At 43.7% G+C, this 23,906-nt stretch overlaps 1 protein-coding gene across 4 annotated transcripts; it reads left to right on the top strand.

Moving 5' to 3' along the window:
• Nucleotides 1-695: 695 nt before the first annotated feature.
• On the top strand, nucleotides 696-19,407 carry LOC309614797 (uncharacterized protein; the record flags this gene model as incomplete). Of its 4 annotated transcripts, XM_082363651.1 has the most annotated exons (4): nucleotides 731-837; nucleotides 5,725-5,903; nucleotides 6,384-6,427; nucleotides 6,698-19,407. In XM_082363651.1, 4 exons carry the CDS (start codon nucleotides 731-733, stop codon nucleotides 6,821-6,823), a joined length of 456 nt encoding a protein of 151 aa, XP_082219777.1. In that variant the 3' UTR covers nucleotides 6,824-19,407. The 4 variants fall into 4 exon arrangements, 1 of the variants encoding a protein (XP_082219777.1); XR_014236383.1 differs by having other exon boundaries at nucleotides 733-837; nucleotides 5,725-6,078; nucleotides 6,384-19,407; XR_014236384.1 differs by having other exon boundaries at nucleotides 733-837; nucleotides 5,725-5,853; nucleotides 5,967-19,407.
• Between the last annotated feature and the right edge of the window lie 4,499 nt (nucleotides 19,408-23,906).

Below are 23,906 nucleotides of genomic sequence, written 5' to 3' on the forward strand. Positions count from 1 at the left end.
AGGGCTTGTAAAAGGCACCCACAAACCTCTGCCTTCCTGTGCCTCCCTGCCCCGAGGTAGAAATCCTCTTTTTTGCAGGAAGTGCAGAGCAAAGTTCAAAGCTTTCTCCATCAAAAGAAAGTGTGCCTGATCCAGTGGAACGTGATTATGTGACAATTAGGCCAAAAAAAAAAAAAAAAAAAAAAAGTCAGGGCTACTGCATCGCTGGCTAGTGCTGGCTCCTTGCAATCTTCACCTCTCTAAGAGATATTTATCACTTCCCTGTTCAGTAGAAAGACGCACCCCCAAACCGAACACTATTTAGGGTCAAAGCAACTGGTAGCTTTGAGCTCTCTGGGACGGAGAGTTTTAAAGAGGTTGTGATGAAATGTCCCCACCAGATGCAGAGGCCATTAGATGAGCTTGAGGGAGAGAGGACAAAGAAAAAAAGCGAGGGTTTGCAGACCCTGGGGCAGGCCCTGTGGCTCTGGTGATCTTCCTTATGACTGCCAGGCTTGTTTCCTCGCTATAAAACAAGCTCAGTTCAACCGATGTTAAAAGAGGGTTAAAAGGGGTCATAAATCTTTCTGGGCATTGAAGATCCACGGAAAACTCAGCCTGATGTCTTTTACATCTGTTTCAGGTTCTCAGCCTCATCTGACTCAGCTGCCTTTTCTCCAGCGATAACTCACAAGCCCCATTCAACCCGCTGAGTGGCGGGTATAGGGTGTCACCCCTCAGAGCGCTGAGGATGAGGGCTGAGCGTCCGGGCCAGCAGCCAAGCCCCCAAGGCTGGCCCGCTGACACCGTAAGTCTATACCCAGGGGCCGGTGGAGGGGAGGCCGCGGGACCGACAGTGTAAGTGGGCAGCTCACACACACAGCCTGGAGAGGGGAGCCGGCGGCGGGTGGGAGAGCGTTGGCTGAGGTTGGTCACACGGAGATAGAATTTCAGCTGAACTAGATCAGAGCTGTGGGAAACCACCTCGTTCACACACAGCCGTCTCCTAGGAAGATGTGGGAGGGCGGCTGTGGAGACAGAGGCAGGCAGCTGCGGTGCAATCCCGAAGTCAGCCCAGCTCGCGGCAGCTCACAGCTGACTTTACCGTCTCCCTCTCCCCAGCGCGCGGGCCAGACTTCGTGGACTCTGGGGTTTTAGACTGAAAGGCTCCACGGTGTCAGGCAGAGATGGGGCGGTCAGCATTGAAAACACACCCTGGTTGGGGAGTGCTGAAAGGAGGGAAAGCATGGTGATGGAAGTATGGGAAAGGCAGGGAACTTTTAGGTCCACACTTGTACAAGGCAAACTCCAGAAGGGATTTTGGTGGCTTTAACCCGTACCTTTAGGGTTTGACGTTTGATAGCATTTCATTAACGTGCAACGTGACCTTTCAGTACCATAGCTGTGTTTGTTGCTACGAACTGCTCCTCTAATCTCCTGTCTCTGCTTGATAACCTAAAGCCATTTCAGCGACCCAGAATACCAGCTTTTTTAGGGGAGGCATTGGAGGAGTGGAAGATGGGGGGAAAGTTTTCAGATTAAAACGGGAACACTTGGTAGGCCTACTAAAAAGGGCAAGAAGTCAGCATCTTTGAAATCCACCCCCTCCACAGGGGCGGGGGAATCCTCTCCAGGAGACAGTGGGAACACACTTGTTCCTAAGCTGGCACCAGAGTGGCTTTCTCCAGGGCAGCGAGGGCCTGGCACTCTGTCCAAGCCATTTGAATCCAGGAGCCTTCAAATGGTCCTTTTTTCTTTTCCTGTCACTCAACAAGAGGCTGGAGGCAAAAATTCGGCCAGCAGCTTCCCCTGACCCAGGCAAAAAACAACCCGAGGCTTCCCAGAGCTCCTTAATCTTCTGGTTTGCACATCAATTTCAAGCTCACTGCTGCTGATGAGAAAATGACCTCGAACCATTGCTCACTGAATATCCCATGTTTTTTTTACCATGCAGTGTGCTTCTTGTATAATGCTCCTTTTCTTGGACTGAGAAGTTTCTCGAGTTTGCACAATGTGTGGGCCCAAGGGAACAGGCCAGCGTGTCCCCAGTGGGATGGATTGTCACCCCTCAGTAAAAGAGAGAAACATCCAGAGCAGAGACAGAGTTTGCTGGGCAGGATCCGACTCAACGTCTGATGTCTTAGGCGCTCGCTGCTTTGTTGGATTTCTCGTGATTCGCAAAAAAAAGACAATTAGAATCCTAACTAGAACTCAGGCGCTGGTTTTGATTCTCCTAGGTTAGGTGGATATCCAAAAGGGTGCAGGGAAAGATTGCAGGGAGTCTGTGATCTATAATTAAAAATGTATATGTAAAAATGTTATATTATTTCCCCTAGCCCTGGGAAGAGAGTTCTTAACGTCTTCAACAGATTTTCAAGAGTCCAAGACTCTCTCTGATTTAAGAACTACTGTTTTATATTGAAGATTCTCCAAAGGTAATTTCAGTTGGGGGGATGGGGACATTGGCCTCCCTCAATCATAGGTTCTACAAAGTAAAATATACTGCCTACTGTATCCTGTGCCACAGGGGAGCCTAACTGTTTGCTTCATGTAACTCAATGGAAAACAATAACTGAGAGGACACACGAGCAGGCAGGGTGTCTGCAGAGCCGCTGCTGACGTGAGTACGCGGAGCGTGCAGTATACCTCTCCCTGGGATGGGTCCATCCAGTTGAAACCCTGGTCCCAGAAGTTGTGGTCTCAAGGCAGTGTTCCGGGAAGATTATATTATTGAAGAGAGAAAACATAAATGAGACCCTTAAAGAGCTTACAGTCTAGTTCAGACTTGCTAAACCTCTTGGAAAGGGAAGTTAGATAAATACAGAGTGAGATTTGGATCCATCCCATGGAAAGAATGTGCACTGGCTTGCGGTGGGACAAACCTCTTTCTGCCAGGGCAGGGAAGGATTCTTGAGGGAGAGGTGGTTGTCATAAGACGTCTTGAAAAATGACAAAGATACCAAAATCCCACAGTCCTCTGTCCCGAGTTCCAAACTTGATGTTTGGCTGCAAATTATGGGCACGTTTTGCTGTAAGAAAATCCAGTTTTTATAAATAAGCTGATCTCTAAACACAGACAAATTGGGGATGGTGATAATTTTCATCAAATAGTACCTACTCTTGATGCCAGATTCCTATGAATGAAACTTTACATACTGTATTTCAAGTAACCTTATGACAACTCTGTGAGAGAGGTGCTATTTCTCCCATTTTTCAGATAAGGCACCTAAAGCTTAGAAAGCTTAAAGCACTTCTTTGCCCTTCCTTCTCTACCGAGTGGCAGAGAGAACCAAGGCCGAAAGCCAGATGAGGCGATCTCCAAAGGCCGTGCTCTCACAGTCTCCACTAGGTAGCTTCTCAGTGCAGTAGAATCTGATGCTTTGCCAGAAATGTCAAGACCCAAATTCATCTTACACACAACTTGATTTTCAAAAATCAAGGAAAAAAAAGAAATGGATATTTACCCAGTGCCTACTATCTCCCAGCTACTATGCCAGGGGACACAAGTTTCTCATTTTGTCAAAAATGAAACTTGATGAAAAATTCAATTCTTGTGGAATATTTTCAAAATACATTTATCAGTTAAATTTAGGTCTGTACATGCAAATTGTCTCTCACTGAGAAATCACAAACTGGTCAAAACTTTCCCAGGGCAGAGGATGGCTTGTGCTATTTTACTCCCTTTGCCTAGTAGAGTATCTGCTATAGGTCAATAAGTAATTACTGAATAAATAAGCAAGTATGAGGATGAACTATTTTGAGGATAGTGATTAAGAAGTCTTATTCCTTAAAATGGAAGCAGGACATGGGCACTGGACATGAAGATATGGGCATAGCTCATTATGCACCAAAAGTGAGCTCATATACAGTAGACTAAGAACAGTGAGAGAGAAAATAAGATGTGGAGAGCTCAATTTTGCAACCTGAAAAACTATGCTTTGTTTTTCTAACGTTTAATTGTTTCTATTCAGTTTGGGGAAATGAAACTCTTTTACTAGTGGGAACTTCTACCCCAATGAATATAACACCTACCCTTTTCAGAGATCTTAATGAACAAGTCTTGTGATTTTTTTTTCATTATAGCACTCGGGTCTATATGATATTCAAATATAATCTCTACCTTCTCCCCATTCTCAGCATGCATGTGTGTTTGGTAAATATTCATGTGTCGGGGTCTTTGGTATTGGGGAATTAACATTTCATTTTTTGGTTGGGAGTGCAAATAGTTAATCCAAATGTAATGCCGTTGGTGAATCAGAGCTTGAAAGAATGAACCAGTTTTGAGAACAGAAATCATGGGCTTGAATTGCAGCTTAAGAAAGGTCGTTTCTGTTGAGAAGTATCCGAAGCAAGTGCTACCAAGGGGAACTATGCCCTTTCCAGACCTGAATATACACTTAAAGCTGTGGATAACCATCCTTCTTGCGAAATGCAGGGATTCGTGTACTTAGAGACAGAGGGTCCAGATGCTATCTGAAGACTGCTTGCAGGTCTCTGGTGTGGTCAGAGTTCACGGAAGGTAAAGTTATATGGAAAGTTAGCTGCTTCTGGCTTTTAGCTCATTCCCTGCTTGCCCTTATATCTTCAGGCCAGTACAGAACTGTAGAGTCTGGAGGAGGCAGTGCAGTAGGGAAGAAACTTTGTATTCTATTACAAGTTAATTGCTAAAGGGATGTTACCTATAAACTGAAATTATACATAATGGCACAACTTTGGGAACCCCGCCTCCCATGTAATGAGTGTTAAGCTTTGTTTAGCTCACAGGAAACATCCTGACCAGGGCCACCTGTGAATGAGGGCAGGAAGGAAGAAATTAACACATCTCCTCCAGAGGCTGACCAGAACCAGGAAATGTTTGGCTTTATTCCCTCCCTTTTTAGTAAAAAAAGAAGCCTGAATTCTAACTCAGGCAAGATGGTTCTTTGGGACACTAGTCCACCATCTTCTCGGTCACAGGTTTTCCGAATAAAGTCACTATTCCTCACCCCAACACCTCGTCTCTTGATTTATTGGCCTGTCATGCAGTGAGCAGTAGACTCAGTAACAGCAATAATCATCAGGCTCAGAGCTCTTCAAGAAGCTTATCTCACTGCGTGCTCCACAGGTTATAATATGTATCATGACAAGGTTGTTCCAAGGATTGAGCCATCCTTCTCTCCTTCCTTCCTCCCATTCTTCTGTTTATTCACTAATTCATTTGTTCACTTAACAAACATTGATTGAGCCTCTCCTGTAGCCTCATAGAGGTCCCCATCTAGTTGAAAGGAACATAAGAGTAAGCTTTCGGAGTCCAGGGTGCATTATAGTGTTAGAGTTATGCACAGCTTAGTTGAACAGGGCAGAGGGGCACCCGGCCACTGGCAGTCAGGGGTAAGGATATTTTTCCAGAGGAAGTGATCTTGAGCCGAGTCTCAATGAGCACAAGAAGAGTTTGCTGGGAACAAAAGAGATGGTAAGGCTATCCAGGCTGATGGAATGCCATGTGTGAAAGCATGGAGGGGTTGGGGGAGAGAGGGCAGGCAAGGGAAATTGTGGCAGATGTTGAGAATGGATGTAATCCTGCCTGGACCCTGGGTTGTATATGGAGCCATGATGGGAGATGAGATCAGATATGAATACAATTTGCTAACATTTATTGAGCACCTGCTATTTTCCAGGTGTTGTTCTAACAGCTTTCTTTGTTGACTTAGTTCATCATTACAACAGCCCTATGAGGTGGATATTAATGTATCTTGTATTTTACAGATTCACAGGGAGATCAAGTATCTTGCTCAAGAGCACACAGCTAGAGAGAAGCCAGGATTCACCCCAGAGTTTGACTCCAGAGCCTGTAGTCTTAATGGCTAGGCCAGGCTGCTGCTCTGACGGACTCAGGTTTGCCTTGACAAGTGACCAGGGAGACTCTTTCCTACCCATTGGTCCAGGTGAGAGTGGAAGTTACCATGAGTACGGATATAGTTTTCTTATACCAGTTTTTCCTTCCTTAGATCAAAGTGGCTCATGCTGTGTTAATATCAGAAGGTCAATGCTGAGAGTAGGGACCAAGTCTGTTTTATTCATCAATGCATATTCAGTACCAAGTACAGCATCTTGTACATAGTAAGTACTCACTAGAGATTTATGGAATAAACAATTAATTCATTGATTTTTACCTATTAATCTTATTATGAAGAACTGAATTCAGACGTATGTTCTCAATTAATTTAACAAGAGCAATGCATTTCACTAAAACCTTGTCACATATCATATATATAATTGGAAATCTGTGAAATAGTCAACCCCAAGACAAAACTTACAGAGATTAGTTTCTTCCAAAATTATTAATCAATGGCGTGTGTGTGTGTGTGTTCCACTTGTGTCATATGTATTTGCTTTATTTAATATGTGCATTCTTCAATTTGCAGATTGTTCAATCTTCCTACTCCTCTTCCAGTTAACAAATCAAAAGGTGGGCGCTGTGTGCCTATGATTTTCATAGAATCCATGCTATTTCTTTTGATCATGCTCAGAAGTTGACTGCATTAGACTTTGGACCTGCCAAGGATTGGGTAATACAATTAGGTTATACCGAGGTCCAGGAATGGAATTTGTCTAGTGACATTAACGCATTGATTGCATCCTATATATTTCAGTGTCTTAAATGAAGTGGCTCTTTCCTTTGCAGGAAGAAAAGAGCACGGTAGAAATAGAGAATTGTGTTTTCTGTTTGGTCAGCAAGGCAGGCAAGGCCTTATGTGCTCTGTCCGTCAACACTGATAAGCTGAGACATCGGGAGACGAGGAGGATCTCCAGCTGTTCCACCTACGCTGGATCCCAAGTGCCATCATCCCTCTCAGGAAACTAAGGAAGCCCAAACAGAGAAAGAGGAGTGCCATGAACAATTAATCTTCTACTCAAATGGGGTTTTAGAAATTATTTGAGTATCCATATATTTTGAACTTCACACGACCTTACTTTTCTGGGCTTCCTCCTTGGAGCACAAGAGTACATGTTTTGAACATCTCAGTTGGTGCAGCTTCTCTAGAAAAGCCTTCATCAAAAAGAGCCAAAATTAAAAAAAAAAAAAAAACACACAAAAAAACAGTCAAAACTAGAACAAGATAACAATAATTTTTTTACCATGAAATAAACATTTTTCTTTGATTTCCTAAGTGTATTTGTGGTTTCAATAGTATTTGATGCATTTTAGCCAATTATGAAAAATATAAATGATTATAACATGATTTATGTGCTTTACTGTTTACAAATATACAAATGTCTATTACAAGATTCACATTTGTTCATTTGGCTCTCATAAGCTCTTTCTGAAATGAGGAGAGGTATCATTATTCTATTTTCACAAATGAGGAGACTGAAGTTCCGGGAAGATACTAGGTGAGGGGATTTGTCTAGGGCCACCTCATGAAAAATAATGTAGCCCAAACTTGAACCCAGTTCAGGTTCTAAAACCCACCCGCCGCTGATCCATTCTGTGGATAAATCGAGTGAAGTAGGGAAGTTATTATTGAGTGTCCGCCATGGGTTAGGTAATTTCAAACACACTACCTCATCTAAAACCTGCAGGGTAGGAAACTATTATCAAAGATAAAGAGACTAAGGTTCAGAGCGGACCCATGACTTTTTAGATGCTTAGTAAATGGCTGAGCCCTTTCAGTGAGAAATGATAGATAACCCTGGGAAGAGAGGTGTTGTTTCACTGTCAGGTTACTGACATTTCTTGAGAATGCAAAGCCAGGCAGAATATCTCACAAAAGGAAGCTTATTTGTAAAAGGAGAGTTTGGGCACTTTTTTTTTTTTTTTTTTTTTTTTTGGCTATTTTGAGGAATATTTTCTTTTCCTTTTCAGCAAGTCTTTATCAGGAACCATATCTTTGCTCTGTCACCTGCAAACAGACTTTAAAACAATGAGAACCACCCTCTGCAGGATATTGATTCTGATGGAACAAATGTTGATTAAGCAGAATGGTGGCTTTTTTTAACTGGAGGAATTCCAGATCTTTCCTTAGTCCTGTCTCTCCAGGGAAATGAGCTCTATCCTCAAAAATCTACAGAAAACCTGAGTCAGAATGAAGATTTATGATGGGAGATGCTGGCCGGAAGGCAGCTATCTGGTAGGCTATCTAGAAGCTCATCTTTGTGTTATTAGAGAAACACTCTCTCTCCACAGGATGTAGCCTGGTTATCACATAATCTTCTCAAGTTTCATTCCCATTCTGCTTACAAACGCCCCAAATATAAAGAGATGCATTTCATTAAGACAGCCTTCTAAGAGGCAGTTTACCCCAGCTGTTGCAGTCTATCTTAAACACCTACCTTTTCAACCTCGTGTGGAATTTACATGTCGATAAGCGCTATAAAAAAGGGAACTTTAGAAATCTCGGCAAAGGAAAAACACCAAGGCTGCTTGTGAGATTTGAAGTCAGAAAAAAAGAGCCCAGGAAGCTTGACGTTCCAGAACCACCCCCACCTCCTCCTCAGACTTGAGACCTGGGATAGGGCTTGCTTGCCCTGGGGCTTGAGGCGGACCCCAAACACCAGGGGCTGTAAACACTTTTCTAGTCACATAAACAGGAGGAGATTCTTTGCCTGCCACTTTGGCATTTTCCTGTCAGGAGCTGGTGACAAAACAGAAGTGATAGATGTAGGTAGAAACAGGAGAACCAGCCTTGGAAGGTTTCGGGCTCCCCCATGAACTCTCTTTCCTCGCACGTCCCCATTAGTGATGAATCCTCAGCACCTGATTTCCCTGCGTGCCTATGTCCACCTATTTGCACTCCCAGTTGGCTGAGTGGGATTTGCTAGCAAATGACCTGTGAGCTTTCTCTCACTCCTGGGCCTGTAAGCACAGAGAGCCAGGGGCTCTTGGGGGGGGCTACTAAGTCCAGAAGACTTTCAAGGTCGGGGGTCTGGGAGTTAGAATTGAGTGTTCAATGGGGAAAACAGGAGGGTTGGTCCCAGAGCCTTGCCAGGGTCCCGAGCAGCCTGTCTTAGCTGATGGGGGGTGGGGACGGGGACTCCTTTGTTGGAGAGGAAATAAACCTGGGACTCCAGCCTGCCTGATCCCGCAGGATGGGCTGCCGTGTTTGAAGTCAGGACTGGTGCGTTCAGGAAGCTGGCTGCATCGGGTTCCCATTAGCTCAGACAGCAACACAGTGGGTTCACACCGCGACATGGTAACAATTAGGCCTTCTGCTACTGGTCCTTACCCTGGGGTGAGGCTCTTTTCTTCCTCACCCATGTGACTTCAAGTCGCCCTGGTTTCCTTATGGCTCGATTTCCTGCAGATTCCTGTTACTTCATGTCTAATCTTCTGAGACCACTTATTAGACCACACAAATTGCAACAATTGTCTCCAGCACACAGACCCTGTCCCAGACCTGCGTCTAGGAGAAATGCGTCTAGGAGAAATACTGCATCTTTCTGAAATGTGAGAGTTACTTCCTATGTAAATAGTAGGATTATCCAAAATCAGAGTTCATTCAATATTGAGGGAAAATAAACCAATTATACATGCATACCCTGAAGCATGCTAAATTATTCCTCCCCACCCATGTTATTTAAAAGTCTGGTTGAGACAATTATCTCCATCTTCAATGATGAGACCGGGAAGACACGAACAAATGACTATAATGTGAAGTGGAAAACTAAAAAGATAAAGTTATGATTTTTTCAAGAAAAATACTTCTATATATGGAAAAAGCCAGGTCATAGGAAAAGCGTTTGGGGTTGTACCTTGAAAAATTGCAAGAATTTGGAAACTTGGAAGTTAGTGAGAAGAAGAAAAGGGCATATTAGGAGAACAAACAAAGGCTTGAACACTGATAGATGCTGTGGGAAGTAAAAGAGTATACAGCTGCCCCTCAGTATTCTCGGGGCTCGGTTCCAGGAGCCCCTGTGGGTACCCAAATCTGAGGATGCTCAAGTCTGTTATATCAAATGGCAAAGGACGATGAATACAGTCAACCCTCCACTGTATCTGCGGTTGGTTGAATCCGCGAACGCAAACCCTGCGGATGCAAGTCCCATGAGTATGGAAGGCCAACTGTACAAGACAAAGTTCCTGCCTTCAAGAGGCAGGTCTCTAGGGGCAGGACAGGAATAAAGACGCAGATATAGAGAATGGACTTGAGGACATGGGGAGGGGGAAAGGTAAGCTGGGACGAAGTGAGAGAGTGGCATGGACATATATACACTACCAAATGTAAAACAGATAGCTAGTGGGAAGCAGCTGCATAGCACAGGGAGATCAGCTCGGTGCTTTGTGACCACCTAGAGGTGTGGGATACGGAGGGTGGGAGGGAGACGCAAGAGGGAGGAGATATGGGGATATATGTATATGTATAGCTGATTCACTTTGTTATAAAGCAGAAACTAACACACCATTGTAAAGCAATTATACTCCAATAGAGATGTTAAAAAAACAAGAGAGGCAGGTTTCAATTCAGTTAAAGTGATAAAAGAAACACAGATAAGAAATAATTTAGAGGACAATATAAGGCATGGTATGGGGAAATCACTTCAGATATAGGTAATGTTTAATTGCGGTATGTAAATGATAAGTGCTATTTCAAGTAAGGGAATTGTCAAAGTTCAAAGAAAGAGCTGGGCCAGACTTGAGGAGGAGTGGGATATAGTTAGATGCTTAGGGCTGAAGGAAGGGCATTAATAGGAAGGAAAAATGAATGCAGTGAGAATCAGGCAGGCCATGTGCTGGAGACCAGTGGTTCTCAGCCCTCAATGTGTATCAGGATCCTCCACAGGGTGTGTTAACATACGCGTCCCTGGGCTCCGCACTGGAGATTCTGATTTAGTAGGTCTGGTGTGGGGTGTGAGGAGTTGCATTTCTAGCAAGTTCCCTGGTGCTCCTCGTCCAGGAAATCATCCTTTGAGAAGTACTGCTGTACACCGATCTGCATGCCCGGCACACAAGCACTTCTTTGGGGGAAATACTGGGAAATCAGACCATCCAGGGAAATTCACTCAAGAAGTATTAAAAATGAATACGCTGTTAACTCTATTTTCCTTACTGATGATTCTTATCTGAGTAGAACAATAAACTTTCTTGGTTTTTTTTTTTTTTTTTCCTTGTCCCAGATGGCTTCTTGGTTTAGAATGAATTATTGTGAAAAAAGAAAATAATGCTTTTGTGCCTAGAAACTACTATGGGTGAAGCTGGATAACATTTCCTAAAGGACAGTTTTCATGATCCCTTCTACAACAAACATATTTCTTAAATAGCTTTGCCCCTTCCAGGAAGTGTGGTCTTTTATGGGATTGGTGTTATGGAGCTTTACATACTGGATGGCCACTGTCACGGGCAACCCTCCTTAGAATCCAAATATTAAAAATAGTGACCAAAGCTACCTTGCAAAATCATGCATTTTTATTGCTTTTCTCAAAAATTTACATCATTTATTGTCTCAAATATTATATAAACAGATGTGATAATCCCCATTCCATGATCTTTTTGCTTTTGCATATTTAAATGAAACCTTACCACCATTGTTTCCCCTTATTTTTACAGAAAAAAATTTAATCCAGGTTAATGTGGAAAAAAAGACTTCTAAATTTTAAAATGTTTAAAAAATGTCTTCCTTCTGTCTGAAATAAAACAACTTCATAATCTTCTTTCTATTGCATGGAGTTAGTTATGAGTTTCTCCTGGATTTTGTTGGCTTGACTGAGGTAGGAATAATTTCCTGTATACTTTACTTAGTAAAAAGTCTCTCTTACATATCTTTAAAGATCAAGTTCAGCTTACAGTATGCTATACTTTGCAGACAGAAATGTGCAGTGTACTTTCCAATATTTCTTTTACTCTTTTGACAATTTAAAATGAGTTGTGTAGTATGCAAACAATAGTAATTAGACAACATCACCATAAACACAGTTAATGGCATGAATTATATTTATGAAGTACTAAAGTTATAGGAATACCAAAAAAACATAATGATTATACTGTTCAAATTTTGAATTGAGCAAATAGACAAAATAACTAGGAGGGGAATTTATTTTATAGCAGTGAACAAATTTATCTTTTCTCATGATTTAATACATGAAGGATTACTAAGGTATACTAATTTTTAAGGTATTTATGTAGGAAAAAAATGACATACTTTCATGTAATTAGGGGCTGAAAGTGCTCATTTACTCCTAAAAGTTTAGAAAAGGGAATTTTTCAGTACAGATAAGAAAGAGGTAGGAAAATATTGCATGTGTTCAGAGCTGAAGAGGGCCTTTGAGGGGCCTGCCTGGGAATTCACAGTGACTTGTTGACAGGGTAAGATCAAAATCCTGAATTTGTCAGAATTCCTGACTCCTTGACCAGGACTCTATACTGTGCTAAGGAGGTGCTTCTTTTTAGAAAAGAAATATTTTTTAAAATTTATCTTAGTTTTATTACCTACTGCCATTTATTACCACCCTAGCCCGTGCATTAAACAACTTAGTAAAACAGTATCTTGAGTGAAAATGAGTTAAATGCAAGAAAGAAAATTTTATTTCTCCTCTAACTCAGTAGTAAAGATGTAATTTAAAAATTTCTTTTCTTGGTCAGGTGTATTTTTCTGTGAAGAATGTGTATTAAGTTGAGATCATGTTTTGTTCGGTTCACGGATGACATCTTGTACACATTTTCATTTGTGTGTTACTGCTAGCGCATTTGTACGTTGTGTTTGTTAGCTGCAGACGTGGAATTTTCCAGTACAGTACAGAAAGTTGTCAGTGCCTGGTGTCACTTTGGAGAAAGGAGACTAGATGTTAAATACATTGGTTAATTCATTTAAATGATTGCCCTTTCTCACACTCACCCTGGGAGAACACACTTCTTGTTTACATTGTACTCTCAAAACTATGTTAGAATTCCTCCAGTGTTTGCCCTCAAGCTAGCTGATGAGTCTCCCCTACCTTCCCAGCCCCTGCCCCAACCCAAGAGATTTGGTCTCATTATTTAATTGTCACTTTGTTTTCGACCCGAAGTACGATACTCAGTTTGGTCGACTACCTCACTTATCGAACAATGCTTAAATGATTTTTGGTTCTTCCTAAAAAATTGAAGCCACCAAAATCAAATCCATGTGGAAAGAATGATGACATGGTAAAAGTGAGAAGATGTGAAGGACAGTGCCATGAGGAGGTCAAAAATGCTGTGGATAACAGAGGCATCCCTGGAACAGATTCGACCTTCCAAGGAGATTGTATTGACCACATTAGTTCTGATGTTTGTGAAAAATGGCATCCCTCCTGCCATACCTTGTGCCATCAGTGTGACACACTTTGTCTTCCCAGCATGATCGTTAAGTGTGGCACCAGAACAAAATCCTGTCTGGGCTTCATTTGCTTAGAAGTCTCAATTTTAAATATCTATATAACAAAAATAAAAGGGAAATATCTAGTGAGTAATGGACAGGGGATATTGGAATGGATATTTTTTAGTCCTAGAAACTCTCCCTGTTTCTTGTACTTTCCTTCTTACTCTCCTCACTTCCCTAGGCTGCGTCCCCTGTTCTATCCCTTAGATTCTCTCCTCCTCATTCTCAGTTCTCTGATTCCCTTGACCTTGCCCCATACTGACCCCACCTTGATCCCTTGACCACCCGCTTTCTCCACCCCTGCACCCCAGCTGCAGAGCCCACCTGGACAGATTCACACTGCCTGTAGGGGGCTGACTCCTGTTCTGCCCTTTTCTTGTCCTCAATGTCTCTCCCACACCCCACAGTGTCTGTCCCCAAACTTCATAGCTCCCCTTAGGTCTACCACCCCACTCCTTCCCCTTGCCTGGTACTTCCCAGAAAAAAAAAAAAATATATATATATATATAGATATATATAGATATATAGATATAGATAAAATAAAAGAAATTTTTAAAAAAGAAAGAAGGAAAGGAAGGAAGGAAAGAAAAGAAAGAAAGAAAGAAAGAAAGAAGCAAAGAAAGAGGAAGGAAGGATGAAGGAAGGAAGGAGAAAGAGAGAGACAGAGAGGGAGAGAGAACAAAACACAACACAAGGGCCAGGGGCCATTGCTCCTGTTGAATCTTCATCTTCTAATCTCTTCCCTTTAGCTTTTCTCCACTTTCATTTCGGAGGAAACTGTGTCCCCTATTTCCTTCCAAGGCTGTCCTTACCACCCTCAACACCCTCACCCCCCCCCCCACCAACCCTGCATAGGCTTAGGCTTTATCACAGGCTTCTGCTCTCCTTCTGGATCTTTCTTTGCCAACTATCTCCTTTCTCCTCTCTCCCCGTTACCTACAGTTTCTAATCTTTCCTCTTCTCAAAAATAAAAACAACTTCCTTCACCTTTTCTTTCTTCTCAAGCTACTGTCTGACTCTGTCCTTCTGATTCCACCCACATGTCTCGAAAGAAGAGTCCCCACTTTCCTCCGTGCTCTCTTACAGAGCCTCAGTCTGTACCCACCTCACTCCTTGTTCAAACCTGGTCTCAGTTATTAGACCAGTGAATGAGGAGGATTGCTGGTGTGCATCTGGCTCTGCCACTTACTAGCTGTGTGGCCTTGGACAAGTTACTTCACCTTTCTGTACCTCAGCTTCCTCACCTGGAAAATGGGGACAGTAATACTTTTGCCCCTTAATAAACTTATGTTTATTAATGTAATAATTTGGTTATAGACCCTGGTAAGGATAATACATAAGGGGGACAAAGAGAGTGACCTACTAATCAAAGAAAGATGATTCACACTGGACCATCTCCCTAGAATGCCCTTGTCTCCCATCTGATACCCAGGAAGTCCTTGTGAGTCATTCTAGTTTTGGTTCATAATCTATTTCTTCCTTAGATCTTTCCCTGACTGTCTGCTCTGCCATTGGAAATGGCTTCTCTATCCTTGGTGCCCAGGATCTAACCTTCTTAGCACTTCTCCTGTGGTTCGGCCTTGCCCTACCTGCCAGGTAGTTAGTTATGAACTTGTCCATCTCCTCTACAATGCTGCAAAGTCGTGAACACCAGCGCTGTGTTTTACTTGTTGTATTAGTGTGCTAAGGCTGCTGTAACAAAGTACCACAGGCTGGGTGACTCAACCAATAGAAATCTATTTTCCCACAATTCTAGAGGCTGGAAGTCTGAGATCAAGGTGTCAGAAGCATTGGTATCTTCTGAGGCCTCTCTTGTTGACTTGTAGACAGCCGTCTTCTCCTTGTGTCTTCACGTGGTCTTCCTTCTGAAGGTGTCTGTGTCCTAATCTCTTCTCATAAGGACACTAGCCATATTGTATCAGGGCCCAGCCTAATGACCTCATTTTAACTTTACCTCTTTAAAGGTCCTGTCTCCAAATACAGTCACATCCTGAAGTACTGGGGGTTAGAACATCAATGTATGAATTTTGATGGAGTCACAATTCAGCCCATAGTACTTATCATTGACACCCCCAAAGAATCTAACATGACGCCTGTCACATTTGTATGATGTGAGAAGAAACCAGGGAAGGGGAAACAAGGCAGGATGCAGAGAAAAACAATTCCTAAAACATGTTTCTCTGGAAAATCGTGGAGAAAGCAAGGAAGGTTAGTCATCACCTCTAATGTTTTCCTTTCAATAACACGTCCTCACACCCCAGGGTTATTTCACTAGAGTTGGGTTTCATTCTTCTTGCAAAATGATACCCCTGGGAAGGATGACATAATAGAAAGGCAAGATGGAGCAAGACACATTCTGCTTTTGTTACTCACTACTATGAAGCCTTCAGGGCCTGGCACGTAGTAAGTACATGTTAGCTATTGTGGGTTGTGTTGCTGTCACCGTCATCAACACTGTCGGCTCTAAGCTCTATGAGGAGAGGGTCACTTCATCCTCCTTCATCGCTGTACTCCCTGGCCTCACATGGTGCTTAGCAAAAAGTAGAAGCTCAATATATTTTTTCAATAATGGAAGATACTTCACCTCTGAGGCTCTCTTTTCTCATCTCTGAAAGGAACTAATATTTATTGAGCCCTTACTATGTCTGAGGCCTTGTGCACGTGTTTTACATGGATCATTTCATTTTCACCCTCACACCGGTCATTTGAGGTAAGTACTGTTTTGAATCCACATTTTTCAGATGAGAAAACTGAGGCACAGAGAGGTAAGTAACGGGTCAAGGTCACACAGCCAACAAACGGCAGAGCTCAGGTTCTGTTGGACTCAAACCTGAAATGCCAACCAACATGTTACAGTGCCACCTTCGCATTCAGAAAGAGGGTGAAAAACTCCAACTTTACGGGCTTGTTGAGAGGATTAAACCGGATTTGTAAAGTGCCTGATACGTAGTGGGAGTTCAGTAGATATCAACCCCTCCGCCCCACTCTGCACAATTCACCTTGCTGAGCAGACAGGGGCTCTAGGATCTATCTTCTAACTAAACACTCTGCCCAGGTCCTCCATTAGCCCAACCCCACTGCAGCCACTGCCCCATTCTTTTGCTTCCCTTCAGATCAGAACTACTCTGTACTCAAGCGATGCCTCTACTTCATTTTCTCATCACCCACTTTATCTTGAATCCACTCAGATCAGGCTTCTGCTCCCCCTGTCTTCTGAAACTGCTCTTAGCAGGATAACCAAATACATCTGATGAGCGAAATCCACCAGCCTCTTCTCTGTCTCATTTTCCCCAGCCTCTTAGCATCATTCAGCAGAGCTAATGACTCTCCTTCTCAAAATACTTCTTTTCTCCGAGCTTCTTGGCTTTGGTTTCACTTCCCTAGATGCTCCTCCTTAACCACTTTGCTGTCTCCATCACCTCCATTCTACATCTAAACGTTGAAGTATCCCAGGCCTAAACTTCTTTATCTACATTCTCTGGCCAGGAAGTCACATCCAGAGTCATGACTTAAATGCCATCTGTAAGTGGATGGTTCCAAATTTCTGTCTGTAGCCCTGACTTCTCCCTGAAGTTCCCGATTTCTGTATCCAGCTTCCCATATGACATTGCCACTTGCAACTCTAATGGGCATCTCTAACTCAGCATAAAACACAATTCCTGATTCTGTATTCCCTTTTCTTTCCCCATTCAGACCTTTCACATTCTTTCCCACTCAAGTAATGGCTCCATTCGTTGTTCAGGATAACAATCTAAGTCACCCTTAATTCCTTATTTTCCCTTATCCTACTTTCAATCCATCAACAAGTCCTGTTGAAGGCTTTACCTCCAAAATGTATCTCAAATCCATCTGAAATTTCTCCTTGGAACTGAAATAAAACCCAGAGCTGTTGACATGGCTTACAAGGCTCTTGGTGGTCTAGTGCTGCCTGCCTCTCGAACCTTCAGTGTGGTCACGATTTCCCCTGTTCATGGTGCTTCAGGTCCACTGGATTCTATTCCTTGGACACAGCAGACTTCTGCCTCAGGGCCTTTGCACTTGCTATTTCTTCTGCTTGTAATTCTTTATCCCAAATCTTCACATGACTGGCTCCTTCTTATCATTCAGGTCTCAACTAAATGTCATCTTCTCAGAGCAGATTTCCATGAGCACCTTGGAAATTTCCATGAGCTTTTCACCCACAGCTTCATGTCTATTAATCAGGAAAGTGTTTGGCTGTAAATAAGGATAAACCTAACACAGGTCTAAGCCGATATATCTTTGTGTCACATATTAAGACATCCAGGGGAGTTAGATCAAAGCTGTGCAAGGCTCAATGATGCCATCAGTGATGCAGGCTCTTTCTCACTTTCTATTCTGCCAGCCTTAACATCCTGACTTCCTTCCTTGTGGTTATTACTTCAAGGTTGCAAGCCAGCTGCTGCACCTCTGGGCATTATGTCTGTGTCCCAGACAAGGAGAAAGGAAAGTTCAAGGATCAAAATCTTTTCTTATGTGGCTCTGCATTTTTTTGGGCAGGGAAGCCCTCCTCAGGGTATTCTGCCTGAAGTCACGAATATGAATCTTACCCTTCCCGCCAGCAGTAAGGGATGTTGGTAACACAAGCATTGTATCTTTCCAGCATGTACACTAGCAAATGCAAAGGAGGAGGGGGATGGGAATCATCTGAGGCAGCTAATACTAGTCACCTTTTATGTCATATCACCCTGCTTACTTTTTATGATTATCTGAAATTACCTTGTTATTTATCGAGTTTCTTACTTATGGTATGCTCTTATTTATGGTAAGCTACACAAGAATCTTACAACCTTATCTCTTTTGTTTCTGACTGTGACTAGAACAATCTCTAGCACATAGTAGGCATTCAAGAACTACCTGTTGGCTTCCCTGGTGGCGCAGTGGTTGAGAATCTGCCTGCCAATGCAGGGGACACAGGTTCGAGCCCTGGTCTGGGAAGATCCCACATGCCACGGAGCAACTGGGCCCATGAGCCGCAACTACTGAGCCTGTGCATCTGGAGCCCGTGCTCCGCAGCAAGAGAGGCCGCGATAGTGAGAGGCCCGCGCACCGCGATGAAGAGTGGCCCCTGCTTGCTGCAACTAGAGAAAGCCCTCGCACAGAAACGAAGACCCAACACAGCCATAAATAAATAAATAATTAATTAATTAATTAATTAAAAATAAAAGAACTACCTGTTGATTGTTGAATAAACAAACCAAAATAAATAAAATGTGCCTCCATATGATAAATGGATTTCTATCATACACAAAGATACAAAGCACTAGATAAATCAAAGTTTAATTGCGAGCGTCCTAGGCAGATTGACTGGCGTGCCATCAGGACAGTGTTGAGTGAGCTGTCCTTCTGATCTGAGGAGTAACAGTGATTCTGTTCACCGCAGTTGTATTGATAGGAGTGATGGTCCACACTCCCTCTCAAAGTTGCCTTTGCTCAGCGGGCAGAATGTCCGTGGGTTAAAGAGAAGTTAAGTGACTTCCCACAGGATTCAGCCACTGGCCCTGTCCTCTGGATTCACTGAGCTTCCTGGCCACACACAAGCTCTAGAATCTTATGTAAACTATGACCGGCATATATACAGGCTTGGTCAGTCTCGTGCTCAGTTTCTATCCTAGCCCAAGATTTTCTTTGAAAGAAGGGATTTAGTGTTTCAAGCTCAAGGTTGAACATGGTCACTGCTGGAATCTAGATGTGCCTGGTAACAGCTGGTTGGTTAACACAGTGGTCCCTTTTGCAGGGGGCAGTGAATAGCCTTGTGGGGGTCCCTCGCCCTAAGGAAGAATCAGGCTAATAAGTTGAGCTCAATACCAACGTCTCAATGATCCGCAGAGAGAAGAGACTCTGAATACTGTCCCTTGTCTTAGGAGCTGCAACTAAATAAGGGAAGAAGTATTTTCACTACAAATCCTCCAAAGACAAGGAAAAAAGCCACATTGCTTTGGGGGCTGTGAAACAGAGGTGACACACGGGGAACAAGAGGTGTGCTTTCCCCTTCTCCATGGCTTATATTCACAGCTTTGATGCATGGAGGGAGTCAGAGAACACAGAACTGCTTCAGCTTGTTGGGGTCCCCAGTGTGGTAGCTCCATTCCAGCCACTTCTTTTTTTTTTTAATTTTTGGCCACATCCTACGGCATGTGGGATCTTAGTTCCCAGATCAGGGATTGAACCCGTACCCCTTGCATTGGAAGGCAGAATCTTAACCACTGGACTGCCGGAGAAGTCCCAGCCACTTCTTCTTGACTACGGTGAAGACATCTCCAGAAACTCTCAGATATAAGCCGGAGAGACCTGGTGGGGATGGAGCTACTACAACAGGAGGAAGGTGTCTGTGGCATTATTCACAAGTAAAACTCATTTTAAACATCAGCCCCAGCCCCCATTTCAGTCTAATGAAGCCCAGGGAAAATGGGCTACACGGGTTGACTGAACAAATATTTGCTGCCCGACACTGTAGAGATGCTGAGAGCAGGAAACAGATACAGTCCCTACTTTCATAGAGCTTAACCCAGTATACAGGGAGAGAGAGAAAATAAACAGACTTCAACCATGAAATTGATGAGAGGGCTAAAAATTGGATAAAAAAAGAAAAATTAACAGCAAGTATATGAGAAATCTCTGTACCTTCTACTCAGTTTTGTGAACCTAAAAAATGATCTAAAATATATTATTTTAAAAGTAAAAAAAAAAAATTAATTGAGACTATGGAACTAAGACTCAGAAAGAGAAGTTTGGGCTTCCCTGGTGGCACAGTGGTTGAGAATCTGCCTGCCAATGCAGGGGACATGGGTTCGAGCCCTGGTCTGGGAAGATCCCACATGCCACGGAGCAACTAGGCCCGTGAGCCACAATTACTGAGCTTGCGCATCTGGAGCCTGTGCTCCGCAACAAAAGAGGCCGCGGTAGTGAGAGGCCTGCGCACCGCGATGAAGAGTGGCCCCGCTTGCCACAACTAGAGAAAGCCCTCGCACAGAAACGAAGACCCAACACAGCTATAAATAAATAAATAAAAATTAAAAAAAAAAAAAAAAAAAAAAGAAAGAGAAGTTTGTGGAAAGTTACTCTTAAGAAGAAGATATCAGCTATTCTCCATCTCCATCTCCACGGCTTTAAATCATAACCAGCATCGCCAGGAGCCAAACCACACCATCTGAGTCCAGCCCTTTATGTTCCCTCCCTGTGAACCTAGAGCCCGATTGCCTTTATCACGCAAGCAACAGCCTGGCATTGTGGTTTAGCGTGTTGTCCTGCGGCTGGGCTGTGAGCGCCTGCAGCCCGGGCTCTGCAATGGTGAGCCCACTGCAGGGGCTCGAGAACCATCCGTTGACTGTCTGACAGTGAATAAATGAAGTGGAGTCACGTTGCAACAGGTGAGGTTTAGGTCGGACATAAATGTTTCTTGTCAGGTTCCTGAAAAGCTAAAACAGCTGTGAGGAGTTCACACTGCTCAGCTCAAGGAGGATTAACCCTTTGGCTACAGCAAAGTCCCTGGGAGTGGGTCTGCTTCAGCCCTACACAGGCTGCAGGGCCTGGAGGTCAGTCCAGCTCACCGGCCACGTGAGGCCTTTGCAAATATGTCGAGTTATAGAAGCCTAAAAACGAGGGTGCCACAGTGCATGGGACCCTGATGAATCTTAGGTCAAATGCTAAAATCATTCTACCATTTGTTACCTTGACAAGAAAAAGGAAAATGTGTGTGTGTGTGTATGTGCAATCAGTTTGTTAAGTTCTGTAAAATGTTTGGAATTTTTGTGAAGGACACATTTACCAGGCTGCTCTTTTCTTAAAAAGGAATATATGTCTTAAAGTCACCACTTTAAGGCAGGTAAGGTCCTGACTTGTATGAAAAGACTAGTTGACAGCTTTGGGGAATACGATTGCCTAAGAATGAGGAGTGAAACGCACTGTTTATTGGGTAAAACTGAGAAAGCAGGGTTGAAAAGAGCAAAGTGGGACTTCTCTGGTGGCACAGTGGTTAAGAATCCATCCTCTAATGCAGGGGACATGGGTTTGATCCCTGGTCCAGGAAGATCCCACATGCCAGGGAGCAACTAAGCCCGTGCGCCACAACAACTGAGCCTGTGCTCTAGAGTCCACGAGCCACAACTACTGAGCCCGAGTGCTGCAACTACTGAAGCCTGCGCGCCTAGAGCCCGTGCTCCGCAACAAGAGAAGCCACCACAATGAGAAGCCTGCGCACCGCAACGAAGAGTAGCCCCCGCTCGCTGCAACCAGAGAAAGCCCGTGTGCAGCAACAAAGACCCAATGCAGCCAAAAAAAAAAAAAAAAAAAAGAAAAAGAGCAAAGTGGAAAAAGGGAGGACCAAACACAAATGAGAGCACACCTCACCCGTCGTTTGCTTTGACTGAGATCCTCAATAGAAATACATTCGCTATTACGACCCAGCCCACCTGAAATAAAAGAATCTGGAAAAGAATATATATACATATATATATCTGAATCACTGTGCTGTACACCTGAAATTAACATGACATTGTAAACCAACTGTACTTCAATTTAAAAACATTTTTTTAAGGGTTCAAAAACAGAAGTTCCACAAAACAATAGTTACCTTTACTATGTGCAATGCACTCTGATATTTTCCTATCTTCTTCTTTTTTGAAAATGCTGGTTATAACCTATGAAATTGAGTAGACTGTGGCCATCCATTTTGAAACTCCTGATCCCAGGCTTTAGATGTGTGGTTCCCTGGGGCCGACCCTGCATCTGTAAGGTGAGTTGCTGGAGCACCTCAGGGCCTAGAGTCTGTGCAGGGAAGGCTGATGCCCCTCGTCATGCTGCTCCCGGCAGGTTTGGCCTGTTCACCCCGTGCTCCCAAAGCGCACCGGGTGAAGGGTCAAAGGACGGACTTAGTAGCCACCTCTGCCTGTCCCTCAGCCTCAACGAGCCTCTGGCATCTCCACCTACAAAACAGGCATTCAGCAAAAGCTCATCGAGGGGCTTCCCTGGTGGCGCAGTGGTTGAGCATCTGCCTGCCAATACAGGGGACACGGGTTCGAGCCCTGGTCTGGGAAGATCCCACATGCCGTGGAGCAACTGGGCCCGTGAGCCACAACTACTGAGCCTGCGCGTCTGGAACCTGTGCTCCTCAACGAGAGGCCGAGACAGTGAGAGGCCCACGCACCGCGATGAAGAGTGGCCCCCGCTCGCCGCAACTGGATGAAAACCCTCGCACAGAAACGAAGACCCAACACAGCCAAAAATAAATAAATAAATAAATAAATTAATTAATTTTAAAAAAACAAAAAGCTCATTGATTCAGACTCTGTGACAGAATGGAATTTGTTATCCTTCGGTTTGGGGCCATGACAAAGGCTTGTCTAAGAAACGTGAAGTTGATCAAGTTATGTTCTTGAGTCCCACCCAGAAAACGTCAGTATCTCTTCATCGTACTCTAAGATGCTAGCAGAGCTCAGGGCACCAGGAAAACGAATTCCATCCCACCTCAACCTTTACTCTGAGTCCCCTTTTCTCAGATAGATAATCCGAATCAAAAGGATGTCACTGGAGTCATTTCCTTGCTTATTTAGAGAGGCAATGCTTGGCATCAGAGGGGCAGGAAGGAGACCTTGCACCTCCTTGTCTGAGGTCTGAGTCCTGATAATCGGAAAAATATCTGATCATCACTATGTTACTAGACAGTGCTATGCTGAGAAAAGTGAACGTTGTAGTGTTAGATGTTAGTGTTATTAAGTAAGAGATGCCCTTAAGTTCCCCGAGTAAGGAAACAGAAGGTCAGGATCCCTCGCTGGTGCAGAAGCCTAAACTTGAAGGGCAGGATTCATCTCACCTTAGCTCTGGAAGGAGGCCAGGCACCAGCTGTTTCTAGTGCCTACGAGGGTCTGGCATATTGGGGATAGTTCAAAAATAGTTGTAGGGTAAATGACAAGGGACTTACTGGAGTGAACCCTTTCCTGGGAGGCCAGTGCCTTGAAGTTTTTCCTTTATGTGGTTCAAGGGCGGTTGACAAGAGCCAGAAAGTCCACTCTGTCCTCCTACACTGTGATTCTCCTCAGAGATGGTACCAGCCCCTCAGGACCTGGCTTTGTGCGTGTACTGCTGTGCCACGTGGCAGACCAGGGCACCTGATGGGATTGGTGGTCAGGGAAAGGCATGAATGTGAGCTCTGCCCTTTTCTTTCTGGACTCTGGATTGGGGGGGGATCCCCTATAGACATCCCACTAGAGGCACAGAAGACAGATTGGAGAAAGACTCAACCCTCTGATAGCACAGGACTCAGCCAAGGCAGCCCTTGGAGAAGGAAAGACGGGTATAGTGCTTCGGGTTATGAGAATGATGAGGCTTTGGAGAGACCCCAAAGAGATCTGCTCTCGGTTGTATGGTCATTTGGCTGATTTTCATTTCTGATCTGTGGTATCTTCAGGCACCCATTCATTCTATTACCAGGTATAACAACTCCTGGAATTTCTTTGATTGCATTTCATTCCTAAAGTGCTGACTATGCTTTGAGAAAATTAGACTTTATTTAAAACTTTACGATGTTTAGCTCTTTATGTCGGTGAAGACATGATGTTAGCAACACATGTAGGAGACTGGCTGAGATTTACATATACTTGT

Source organism: Balaenoptera borealis (genome assembly GCF_965194805.1).
Source record: "Balaenoptera borealis genome assembly, chromosome: 17".
In the NCBI taxonomy this organism is placed as follows: domain Eukaryota; kingdom Metazoa; phylum Chordata; class Mammalia; order Artiodactyla; family Balaenopteridae; genus Balaenoptera; species Balaenoptera borealis.